General features: G+C 42.5%; 1 protein-coding gene across 1 annotated transcript; it reads right to left on the bottom strand.

Moving 5' to 3' along the window:
- Positions 1-623: 623 nt before the first annotated feature.
- On the bottom strand, positions 624-13,240 carry LOC117790571 (TATA-binding protein-associated factor 172). The gene is made up of 7 exons (XM_034630053.1): positions 12,636-13,240; positions 7,619-7,700; positions 6,566-7,530; positions 3,821-5,967; positions 1,713-3,766; positions 1,414-1,654; positions 624-1,343 (listed from the first exon to the last, which is right to left on the bottom strand). The coding sequence occupies exons 2-7, from the start codon at positions 7,627-7,629 to the stop codon at positions 891-893; spliced, it is 5,871 nt and encodes a 1,956-aa protein (XP_034485944.1). The 5' UTR covers positions 7,630-7,700; positions 12,636-13,240; the 3' UTR covers positions 624-890.
- Between the last annotated feature and the right edge of the window lie 237 nt (positions 13,241-13,477).

Below are 13,477 nucleotides of genomic sequence, written 5' to 3'. Positions count from 1 at the left end.
TGACCTGAAAAAAATTCATAAAATTTTAGCTCGAATGGTTATGAAAAGAATGCTCGCATTTATTGCAGATTTCATACCGAACTGCGGCAGGTTCAAAATATAAGAATTACATGATATTGATATCCTAAAAGGTTAGTTTAAAATCAACGCTGCAAGCCACCTAAATTTCGGTAGAAGTTCGGCTCGAACCATAACTTACGTTCGGTTAGCGAACCAGCTTATATACCCCATAAATCCAAGGTTCGGATTCGAATCATTGTTCAATTTAATACAAAAAATATGCTTATTGTTTGATTTATTTCTTTACTTTCAAACACCAATTAAACGTTTTATTAAAAACAATACAAGACTTGGTGTTAAGTTATACGGCCTCGGCGGACAATAATGATAGCACGACCAGAAAATTCAGTAATTGTAGCATGTCCACAGGTTGTACGGAACGTGGCATCGTCTTGTTGAAACAACATGTCGTTCAGATTAACTATCAATTTAGGTATATATACGATATTGATCAACCGCAGTAATGCCGTAAACCCAAATGCGTTCCAAAGACTGACTTGCTGTGGATTCACATATTCATTTACATAATCCTTTGGAGACCCCCAATAAAACAGCCAGAGCAACTCAATTTTACTTCAAATGTTGTTTTATTATGAATTTCGACGCATTTCGCTTGCAACTACTACAAAGGAACAAAAGAAAACATTCCAAAAAAATGAAGAATGTGCTTAAAAAACTAAAAATAAAACTCAACTCTTTATCATCATCGTCATCAGCTGAATGTGAATGCATTGTGTAACTGAATGTGTATGTGTTTGTTTTTGTGTATTTGTTTGTGAGTTTGTATGTGTGGGTGCCAAGTCTTAGTTGAGGACAAAACTTTAGCGGCTTTACTTCTTCAGCGCCTGCACAAAGTTGCCCAGGTCGTATTCCTCCTCATACTGATGCTCCGACCAAAGTTCCGGCAAGTTCTCAATGATGGTGTTCATGGACATGCCACCGCTGCCAGCAGCTGTTGCCGCTGCTCCACTGTTGCTGCCCTGGGCTTTGTTGTTGCCTTGTTGTTGTTGGAACAGATCGAAAATCTGCGACGTGCCCATAGTCTGAAGCGAAGCATTCTCAGCACTCACTACCGTATTGGCGGTGAGTATTTTAAACTTTTGCAGGCTCATGATCTTCTCCTCGAGCGAATTGCGTGTGATCAGACGATACACATTGACAACCTTCTTTTGGCCAATGCGATGCGCACGATCCATGGCCTGCAGATCCTTCATTGGATTCCAGTCGTGCTCTACAAAAATGACTGTATCAGCTCCTGTGAGGTTCAGACCCAAGCCGCCAACCTGCAAACCAAAACAAACATTTAATCAAGCTGCACTAATTGGAAAATAAAGCTTAGGGGGGTGAACTTACCAGTGTGGTCAACAGCAAGACATCGATGCTGGGATCACTGTTAAAGTTGTTAACGATATCCTGGCGCATTGAGGCTGGCACGCTGCCATCCAGACGTAGGTAGGTAACACTGGGCAAATGCTTGCGCAACAAATCGTGCTCCACGATATCCAACATGGCCTTCAGCTGGCAAAAGATGAGTGCACGATGCTGACTGACAGACTCAGTCTGTACACCAATGCCACAATCCAACAACAGTTGTCTGTAACAGACAGTTATACGATTACAAAGGAATTAGGTTATAAGCGAGATGAACTTACTTTAAAGCAGGCAGCTTCGCCGAATGCTCAATGTCGTCCAGGGAACTATGGCTAAGGGCGAGCTGAGCGGCAATATTACTGCGCTCATCGTTGGATTGGCGTAGCACCAGTTTGGGATGATTGCACACGTTCTGCAGATAGCGCAGAGCCTGGAATATGTGCGTTTTGGTGCCGAGATTCTCCGTATCGTCCAACTTATCCAAACAGTCTTTCAAATGTTTATTGCTAAAGTCTTCGTAGAGTCGCAGTTGCAGTGGACTTAATTCACAGAGCAGATCTTGCGTGATTTTCGGCGGCAAATCGGTGAGCACATCCTCCTTGACGCGACGCAACAGGAATGGCAACACTTGGCGATGTAGCGCCTCCATGGCCAGTACACCAGCTTCCTGTTCCTTGGGGGAGCTTTTGGCATCGCGGGATGCCAAAATAGGGCGAGAATAGCGCTGAATGAACTGCTTCTCGGTGCCCAGAAATCCGGGCATCAGAAAATCAAACAGTGACCACAATTCCAAAACATTGTTCTGTATGGGAGTGCCTGAAAGGATTAGCCTATGATTTGCCTTTAGCTGTTTGATGGCCTTCGAGCTCTTTGTCTTGCCATTCTTAATGATGTGTCCCTCGTCCAGTACACAGTAGTTGAAGTGAATGCCACTAAAGTAGTCAATGTCCTTGCGTATGGTGTCGTATGAGGCGACCACAAGATTGCAACTGCTGCCAATTTGACTGCGCAGCTTTTCGCGTCCAACGGGAAAGCCAAAATAGTGAAGAGGTCGCAGCACCGGCGACTGAGACAGAAACTTTTCCACCTCGTAGACCCAATGACCAGTCAGCGTTGGCGGACAGATGACCAGGCTGGGCAACGAGGCCAGCTGTTTCTCCTGGCGCTGCACATGGTCGCCGGCCAATATGCAGATGGTCTGCAACGTCTTGCCCAGACCCATGTCGTCACAGAGTATGCCGTGCAGGTTGTACTTGTTGAGGAACCACAGCCAATTGATGCCCGCCTGCTGATAGCTTCGCAGCTCCACACTTAACGACACGGGCACCTGATAGTCCGGTATGGTTTTGGGCGCAAATAAATAATCAAGGAATTCACGATCACGTGTCTTGCGCTCCAGCAACGGTTCGCTTTTGAGATGTGATGATGCAGTCTTGGCATTCTCACCACTGCTGCTGTCCAGAGGCATCAGTTGAATAAGTGTGGCAAAGGAGTGCGTGGCCAGCAGTCGCACAGATTCATCCGGATCGCTCATGGCGCCCAGCAGGGGCACCACCAGCAGCACAATATATGGCACAACACGAATTTGCAATCGATTCACCACACGTTCGATTGCCTCCACAGCACCTTGGCGTTCAATGGGTCGCTCAATCTTGAGCAATAGCTCCAGCAGCTCTGTAACCACAAACTGCATGGTGCGGCATGCATCAATGTCCGCCAGAGCAGCAATGCAACGGGCGGCCATGTGACGCAGCACCTTCAGCGGATGCCGCACAATGAATCCCAGCTGTGGCAGCAGCGCAAACAATTGCGAATGCAGCGCTTCATGCAAATGCGGCGATGCCGTTTCGATGAGTTGCATCGAGCTGATCAGCTCATTGCATGCCGTCAGCTCTGGCAACGTGCTGATCAAAGTATCTGCATCCACACTGGACACAAACTGCTCCAGCTTGCCGAACATCAGCTGCTGAAAGATGGGCACCTTTTCCACAATGCGTTCGCCAAACGTGCTGCAGAGTTTGGCTATGGCACTAGAGGCTCCCAAACGTTGTATCCGACACTGACGTGCTTCCGCTTCCTTAGCCTGTTGAGTGCTGATCTCGTTGTTGGCCGCAGCTGCCGCCGCAGCGGCCAAAACTTCACTGGCCGGCGGTCTTCCCGGTCCACGTGGTGCGGTCGCCGATGGCGTAGCTCCAGCTCGTCCACTGTTGGCGCTGCTGCTGTTGCTCGACACGCTGCCTACCGCCTGTTGTTGCTGCGTGAGCGTGAGAATCCCGTAGTAGTCACAAATGTTGGCGCTGGGACGTGTTTCCAGCAATGTTTGCAACGGTATATTCTGTAAATATTTTTTAATTTAATCATAGTTTAATAATTATTTGAATAAACTTACGAGCTTGGGCGTGTGCTCCGTGTCACTGCGCAGCAACGTGCACAGATTGTTCAAGATTTTGTTATTTGGACTAGGATTTCTATCACAAACTTGGTCCATGAGATGCACCAGAAACTCAGCGGACAGCTGCTGCAGAGGAACGCACTGTTCCCTCTTGATCGACTCCATGAGTGGCTTCACAACGGGATTCAGCTTGTCAGGCAGACAGTGGAGGGCACAGATGGCACCGGCCAATGCAGCCTGGGCGCTGACGTGGTAGGCACCCTGTTCACTGGTTGTCTGCTGATAGGAAGCCTGCAGGCTGCGTCTTCGCTCCAGCAGCATGTCCATCACCTTGGGTTTGAGCGCATAGCTACGCAGATTGTCACTGAGTGTGGTGGCCACCGCCTCGATCTGATCGAGCGTGAGGATCTTGGCATTATTGAAATCATTGATGGGTATTTTGTTTTGCTTTAGCGTCGCTATAAAGTCCTGTGCCTCCTGCAGCAGGCGAGTTAGCGACATGGCCACTTCGTCGTAGTAAAAATACTCCGACACGCACTGATGCAGCTTCTCCTGCAGATTAGGCGGACCCGGTCGCACAGGCTCATCATCGAGCGCCCAAAAGGCAATTATCAGACCACACACGATGCGCTGAACCGCCGAACGGGCATTCAAGTGTCCCAGCAACACCTTTGTATAGCAATCCGTGGGACTCTCCATTTGTGGCGTATATAGCACGCCCGGTGCCGGCTGCACCAGGTAGTGTGAGAGTGCGCCCAACGCTCTCGAGGCTGTGATGCGGGCACGCATAAAGTTCGCCTCTCGCAGCTCCAGTGGCGTCGCCTCACTGCCGCCCAAATATAACTTCAGCATGGCATTCGAGTGGGCCAATGCCGCACCGCCCAAATCATCGCCAATTCGCGACGTACGACGACGCGTACTGGATGCCGTTGATGCCGCATCGTTGCCGCCGACAGCTCTGATAAGGACAGCTGGGTCAAAGGCCAGTCGTGGCGGTTGCATGGCCAGACATATCCAGGATGAGACATGCGGACAGGCGGCATGTAAAAGCGCACCCAAGTCCGCATATTGGATAACATTGGACCACACCTGATGGGCCAGCGTCTGTATGTCCGCCTGCGGTTCCACCAGCAAACGTTGATAGATGTGACGCAGAGCCTGCTGCAACAGCTGCCAATTCCAGTCAACGACCCCAAAGTTGATCTTCAGTGTTTCCTCCTTGCCATTGGCTATCGATTTCTCCAGCTCCGGCTTAACCTCGCCTGCCTCCCGCTTGATCACAGTGGTGTCTCCACTGCCCGTCAGGGTGAGCAGCGTTTTCAGCGTGGAGCGACGCACCGAGCTGGTGCTATGTGACAGAAATGGGAACAGGCGTGGCACTAATGTACCAATGGGCTCCATTTGTATCCAGCTGGCAGCTTTGGGCAGGCAGAGTATAGCCGCCAATAGACCCATGAAGCTGTTGCAGGCCGAGGTTAGTTCATCCTGATCCAACAGCAAGTCCCACAGCATTTTCACAATTGACGATACCTGCGTGGCATTGAGTAGTTTTGGCAGCCACATGGCCACTGGTATCAATGTGGCTGCCGCCACAGCACCCACATCATCGACGGCATCCAGCAGACCGAGCAATATGTCCGATATGGATTTGGGCAGGTAAATGGGCAGCAGTTCTTCACGTACCACGAACACATACTTGAGTCCCAGCAGACCACCATGACGCACTTCCCACTCGTTCTTATGGCGTATGAGCTGCAGCAAAATGTCCACGATGCGATGCACTTTGGGCTCATCGATGGCCTTGACGAGGGTGCCAAGCACTTGGGCACAAGTCTCCCTCACCGGTGCCACAACCTGATCGGAAACAAAGTCACCAAATCGATCCAGGCACAGTACACAGAGCAATCGAAGCGCTGCATCCTCCAGCCATCGACTGTGCGCCTCGTGCATTTGCTCCGGGCTCTGATGTGCACACTTTCCCGCCCCCTTGCCATGCTGATTGATGAGCTCACGCAGCGCGGTGGCCGCTCCATGACGCACCTCCCACTTGGCATGAAAGAGATCAATAAAAAGACGCGCACAAAAGTTTTCCAGTGGCCAGGAGACGGCGTCGACCCATGAGCCCGTCGCATCCGGCACAGCGGCTGCAAATAGCAAAATTAATTGTTAATTAAATACGCAATTAACGGATGTCTTAATTAACTTAATCCTCAGACGCACACTGATTTACAGTGAACTTAATTGACAGTGTTTACGCTTGACTTCATTTGACAAAACTTAATTAGAGAAAATCACGTCAAAATTTCTGTTATAATTAATAATAATCGGTTATCAGGATCTTCAAATTAATTTTATACAACATGACTTTCAATACAATGTAAACTACTAAAATCGAAAAAACTATATGACAACTCGAGTAATTCAGAAAAAAAATTAAGTTGTAAAACTATAATTAAATATTATTTAAGTTTAGCTGTCATTGAAATTTCGCTTGTCAGCTTTAAAGTTATTTACTAGTCGTAAAATATTTCTTATAAGAATGTCCTATATCAAAAGTGGAAATAAATCTTACACTTTAACAGTCTGACGATCAATTACCGAGTATTATGAAATTAGCATATATGAAATAATCACAAAAACATCAGATTTATCTAATCGACATGCCTAAAACTAAAAATAAACTGTGCGTCAGTTAAGACTAAGTCGTAAATAACAAATATATCCAAGTCACGGCCCACGCACCATTTAAACAGTAGAATATTTCATGTCTGTCTGCCATGTTCGCCTTCAGTTTCTTCTTCTCCGGCTCATCGGCTGCGCTTGCGCCGTTGCTGTTGTTGCTGCAGCTGCTGCCGCTGCTGTTGCTGCCGGCGCCGGCGCTGACGGTGACGCCAGCTGTTGAGTTGCGTCGACTGCAGGTGGGCGTGACTGTGGAGGCGGCGCCAGTGGAGCTGCCTTGACGTGCTTTGCGTTTGGCCCGATTCATTTCACGGCAGCTGAGCTTTTGACCTATGGCAGTAACAGCGGTACTTCCTCCTACTCCACCACCATTTGCCGACTTAATGTTCAGTATGTGCTCCACAGGCATCTTCTCGGCATTGACATTGTAGCTGGTGCCACTGCGAGTCAAAGCCACATCCTCGTCGGTTATCATGTCAGTCAGATTGACGCCCAGCTTGGCGGCGGTGGTCAGTCCCAGTTTGTCATTGAGGAGTGCACGCTGGCGAATCAAACGAGCCGCAACATTTTGATCCTCTTCGCCGCCACCGCTGGCCGGTTGCTCCTCTTGTACATCAAACTCGTTGCCCTCAGAGCCAATTAGACGTGCGCCCTTCAACAGAATCTGCTGTAGATCAAACTCATCAAAGCTGAGCAGACGCTCGCTGCACGGCGTTGTTGTTGTGGACGATGATGCATTCGATTGGCAGCTGTCCTCCTCGGTGGCATCGCTCGCTTGGCGCTCCTTCTTTAGATTCATTTGCAGTTCCGGCTGCCAGGGCGGCACCTGCTTCAGGATCGCCTCCACCGACTGTGCGGCCGCAATACGCGTCTCCCACGAGGCACTGTGCAAATAACCCACGAGCCGGTTGAGCAGTGCGTGCAGTTCATGTGGATATAGTTTTTGCACCTCTCCAATCTGCTTGGCAGCCGCATGTCGTGTGGCAGCCGTGGAGCCGGACTCGAGTAATATGAAAAGACGATCGAGTCTGCAACAGCATAACAAAAAGCAAAATATTAAACTTTTTACTTCAAAAGTGATTTTTAAAAATCGCGTATTTCTAAAACAACACTTACCGGGATGTCATTCTGTAGTTGAGATTTATGATACTCTTTGTTTGATTGTGCAATCGAACTCTATGTAACTAATGTAACTAATCTGCAAGAAAAAACAAATTTAATTAGTTATTCAGTTGAATAAGTTGTCAGTGATTTCGAAAACAAGAAACCAATGTATTCAAAAGTCAAAATGTTTCTAATGGGAAGTCATAGTTAAAACCTTGAACTTAATTTTAAAAATTCATCGAACATTCAACAAAGAAGTTATTTGAGAAACAGTTCTGTAAGTCGTGTAAGTAGCTTAGAGTATATTTTAGTCGAGCATGCTCTACTAGTTGCAAATTGTATAAATAAATTTTAAACAAAATGACAAAATTAGGTTAGCAAGTTATTGGAACAACTCTGAGCTCGACAGGAACCCTCTGACTTATGTCTCTATGTACATATCTACAAATATAAATGTATTAGCATACACATATAGCTGCTCTCCGACCCGGCAACGGCAATAAAACTGAAACGATTGCAAAACTTGTGTTGTGGCGAGTTCAACAAATCTATTTGTTTCGTTGAATTGTTTCTTTCATTTTTGCTTTATTTGTATTTTTCTTGTATTTATAAGGAAGCTCAAGCGCTATGGCAACCTTGAATATTAATCAAGTATTTGTATAACCATGTATGTATGTCCATATCTGTGTTATTATACCCGTTACTTAAAAATAACTAAAAGGGTATATTGTGTTTGTTGGAATGTATGTAACAGATAGAAGGAGGTATGTCCCCATAAAGTATTTATATTCTTGATCAACATCAACAGTCGAGACGATATAGCCATGTTCCATAGAGATTATAAGAGATAGACAGATGCGTTGGAGCAGGTTAAATTTGTTTCAATTTTTTGCCACGCCCCCCTCCGCCCCCACAAATTGCAAAAAAACCACCACACCCACAGTTTTCAAGATAATACGTTTTTTATGAAAAATAATATTATCTATTAATATTTTCTGTTAGCTCACTTAACCGCAGCAAGATCGGACAAATAGAACGGCAGTAATAGCTAACCAAATTAATTCAATACAATCACATAAAAGTATGCAGTAGTTTTTATAAGGTAGTAATTTCTATTAAGTACTTTAATATGTATTGCAATATGTAACGGGTATCCTATGGTCGGCATCTCGACTTTAGCCTTTCCCGCTCGTTTTTGCTATATTTGTTTGTTATGCTTTATAGCAAACGCGTTGGAAGCGAACAAAAAAAATTGAGTACTACGATTTTGTGACATACAATTTTTAGATCGAGTTCGTAAAACACGTAAGGAATCAACAAAGAAAACAAGTGAACACACAAACAAACAAGCAAGCAATATAAAGAAGTTTTTCAGTGTGATAACAGGCTGCACACTATATATATGATTTTATTGTGGGAGGATATTGGGATTGGGGAGTGTTGACTGAACTGTACTGATAATGACATAGCTTGCGGAATTTTGATTACATATATTTAGAATCACAACAATAAACGACATATGTACATTGTACATGCAGTATGAGAATAATTTCGAGATTATTCATAAAATCTTTAGCAAGTCGAACATTTCAACGAAAGACTAACAAAACAATAATTTTCATTGTTAATTAAGTAACATTTACTTTATATAAGGAAACTCGTAAGACTTTCTTCAAGTTGTAAATCAATTCTAATTTTCTCGCGTTAATAGGTATATTAAATTGCAAAGTAATTCCCATAAATGTAATTTGTGCTTCAGTTGAGTTTAAATATTCATAGAGTATTAAATTGAATTAATCTACTTAAACTTGTATAATATAAAGCATTTTGCTATTCGTAAGCAATATAAAATAGTAAAAGATGATTCATAAGCAATTTCAACATTATTTAAAAGATGAATAGAAATTGCAATCTTCCAGAATTGAACGTGATTTTTATAAAATTGGAAACAAATAAAAAAGAACACGAAAGAATTTTGTGAAAAAAACAACAAAGTATAGTTTATGTACATTGTACAACTACGTAAGTGCATATCAATAATGCTCTATATTTTTTTTCTCCACATTATTGAACATTTCACTGCGACTTTCTCTCTTAGCTTATCTAGTGAATGTTGTGTGAGCACACATTAAAAAATAGAAAGATAAGAATTGAGAGTTGTGCGTCCAAATAGTTCAAAAAAGATTACAAACAATAACTAAACATTTGTACATCTACATATGTACACACAGATAACTAGGTATGTTCTCATACGAAGGGTTACTGAACCCAAAAAAATAAAAACTATGAAACTTACTTAACACGTCACTCGTGTAAATTATCCATGGAAACGCCTAACAAAATGCAATAAAATAGAATCTCAAGATTACATACATAGATAATTGTTATCGTAAAAGCAATAATGAAAACATTTGTATGACATGAGAATAATCAATTGTCAGCTATAAATAAAATATAAACCGCCAACAACAACAACAATAACAACCATATGTACATACTTATCTACATAACATACTTATGTAATTATGAATATATCTCGGTTTGTCAACAACCTTGCTTGTTTATTAAAGAAGGGAGAAGCGTGTATAGATATTAAATTGCTACTATCATTTTCGATCAAACAAAAATTGGTTTGTTCTAGTGTACTTTATCCTCATTTTAATACATGTGCTTATTCATTTTTTCGTGATTCGTGAAATGAAAGAAATAGTTAGCAAATGGATAAAATAAAGAAGCATATTCATATAATGAAATGCTCACCAATTGTTGGATGCCACGTTGCCCTTTAAAACGCGTCTGTTAATAACCCAGCAACTTTCCTCCCCTTTTACATTAGTCACCGAGTTTGATTGATTCTAGATTAGCCAAGTGCCCTAATGGCGGTCATATTATCGATAATTAACTTGCGATAAGCATCATGTCTACTGACTACGATTAGTTACAATTAGAGTTGTATCGAATAGTTCGGACTAAGACCTATTGAACTAATCCCTAAAGTGAACGAACGAACTAAATCCCTGATTATAGGTCATCTCAATATAGTTCGTTCAGTGAATAGACCCAAAACAAATCGTTCAGTGAATAGATCACAATGCACTTCGTTGGTTGATTCGAATCGCATTTCATCTCGCTAGAGACACACTGAAAAAATCTTAACATTAGTTATGAATGAGCCAAAATGATCATTCGGATTTTGTACTGAAATGAAGTCAACATTCGGGCCGAATGATGAAAATGGCGTCGAATGTGCCAAATGTGCTGTTGTGGAAATAGGCTATAAAAAACATCGATGACATCGGAACGAACTTTTCAAAGGTTGTGTGCTCGATTTCATGTTTAAGAATTTTGCACAAATGCAAATACATGTGTGTTTGAATATTAAACAGTTCGATGTTTACAAAGACACAATGCTAACAACATTTGGCAAATATTTTAACAGCTGCTTTTGCATATTTCATTGCACATTGCGCGTTTAAAATAAGAAAAGATGAAGACAGAATTATGCGCTCTTATTGATATTCGGTACACGCATACAAACGTATTTAAAAGTTTCATTTTAGCTGCATACACTGAGAACAAATGTGTACTGGAAACTTGTTTTTAAAGACATAAAATAAAACTGATTAGCTAAAATACTTAAAATATATATATTCACTCTCAAACTATTCACTTTCTAGTGATCCCGTTTAAGCAATATAGAATTCTTATTTAATAACTTATTGTCTAAAATAATATCGACAATAACCATGTCAAATAAATCGGTAGATTTTTAAGTAGACGCAAAATTATAGCGAGCTGCTAAATATGCAAATAATAATAAATACGAGTAACTAATAATATGACAAACTCATCGCTAGAGTTATAAACGAATGTTTGAATGCACATATTAACATATTTAAGCATTTTAGGCTAAAACTAGTTCAAGTGCCCTACCCCACTAAGAGGCGCACACATACACAAGTAAGTACGTATATATATGAAGAGAGAGAAAAAAAGAGAGAGACAAGCTGAGGAGCAAGTGAATCAGTCGACAATTTCGATTACGGTAGCAGACCATAAATAAATACAAATGCCGCTTGCTGTTGCTGCGTCTGCTGTCGCTACTGCTGCTGCTGCTCTGCCGACGCGTCGTCAACGTGGACAACACATGTAGACTGTGAGTTCGAATGCGACAGCGACAACGACAACGCCAACGACAAACGAAGGCACTTGAACGTAAAGTATTTTTTCGCATTCAACTTACATACATACTTACGTACACAATGTGCTGTTATATCAATTGGTTCGTTGGGCGCGCGCATCAGCCGCCCATAAAGTAAATGAATGAATGGCAAAAGGCAGCACACCGACTAGACACAAATACATAACAAAAGCCCGAAAAACAAGCCAAATTGCCAAAAACAACAACTCAAAAGTGTATTAAGCAATCGCCAAGACTAAAAATACTATGACGAGGGAATTTCTATCGTTTGGGTACTGCCAAGAATCATCAAATCAACAAACAAATACTCCACAGCCCAAATAACCAAAAAAGAAATGTAATCAGACTAATTACATATGTTTTTCATAAGCAAAGGATTTGGACATCGTATGATTCTACACATGCCCTCAGATATACATAAATGTGTATATATTGCCCAAATATGTCTGTACATACAAAAATATATATGTGAATATGTATATGTACATCAGAAAACGACATAATACACATACAATTTCATAAATGTACGCTTATCACAGCTTAGCATGCCCCCGTTGCTCCCTCCACCTTGCTCGGCGCTGACGCAGCAAATAACGTATCAGAAGCAGCACAATCACACACTCACACATGGAAAATTGCAACGGAAGACGCGTCGACAGCGTCAAGGAAAGCTGCGCAGTCGGCAAAACGATAAGCAGACGAGGGTTGCTTCGCTCTATAAAATGCTCGAGACTAACGTAATTAATTGGGATGTACATATGTATGTACATTCATTTGTGATGTACACTTCTCTAGCTATAATTATTAACACATTATAAGTTACTTTACCTTTGGCAAACGTTACGTTTCTGCTGGCGATGTCGCTGTCGCGGCGTGCTGCTCTGCTTACTGCAGCATACCTATGGCGGCGTCAGCGTCGATGTCTGCTGCTGAAGCAGCGCTGCGACTGCTTGCTGGCACTTCAACTCATGCGCGTTGTGTTAAACTGATGCATTTTTATCCACTCTTCACCACCAGCTAATGATTTATGCAAAAAAAATTCTATTTATTGATTTGTTTATTGCAATTAAATTGTAGAGTTCACTTTTGCTAGCTTGTGTGCGTGTGTGTTGGGGCTCTGCTACAGCGCAGCTCTGCTACGCGTTCACTATTTTTTCTTTTTTTTGCAAGCGTCACAAATTTGTTCTTATTCACTCGCACGCGTAACCAATTCGGTCAATAGATTATTCACGCACACACACCGGGGAGTGGTGAATACCGTAAACTGAGTCGATTTTATGTCGCAAATGTCGTTCAGCCACAAAAATTAATGTTTTAATTTAACATTTGGTTTAACACAGACACAAATACACTCAGTTCGCCCTATATTCTCAAATTTTCGGATATTTATATTACCAGGGAAAGCCATGCTCGCGCTGTTCAAGTCACATTTATACTGTGCGGTGCTCGATTGGCGCATGAAATAAAATTCAAACAGAGTTGCCACCGATCAGTTGATCGTTGCTCTTTTGCAAAATACATTCAGAAGATAAAATTTTAGTTTGTCAAAAAATTTGGCAATTTATTTTAGCTTAAAGAACATTTAACAAATTAAAAATAAATGGGTCAAACTATGGTTATTGAGGTATTAATTCCATAACTTGTTTACTTCAAGATACTAGACAATACTA

Source organism: Drosophila innubila (assembly GCF_004354385.1).
Source record: "Drosophila innubila isolate TH190305 chromosome 3R unlocalized genomic scaffold, UK_Dinn_1.0 2_E_3R, whole genome shotgun sequence".
In the NCBI taxonomy this organism is placed as follows: Eukaryota; Metazoa; Arthropoda; class Insecta; order Diptera; family Drosophilidae; genus Drosophila; species Drosophila innubila.
Note: the sequence above shows the minus strand (reverse complement) of the source record. Positions and strands in the feature narration are given on the sequence as shown.

Coding starts and splice junctions, on each gene's coding strand:
- LOC117790571 (XM_034630053.1), bottom strand. Junction 5,968..6,565: donor AATATTCTACTGTTTAAATG/GTGCGTGGGCCG, acceptor TGCTATTTGCAG/CCGCTGTGCCGGATGCGACG. Junction 1,344..1,413: donor TCTTGCTGTTGACCACACTG/GTAAGTTCACCC, acceptor TTTGGTTTGCAG/GTTGGCGGCTTGGGTCTGAA.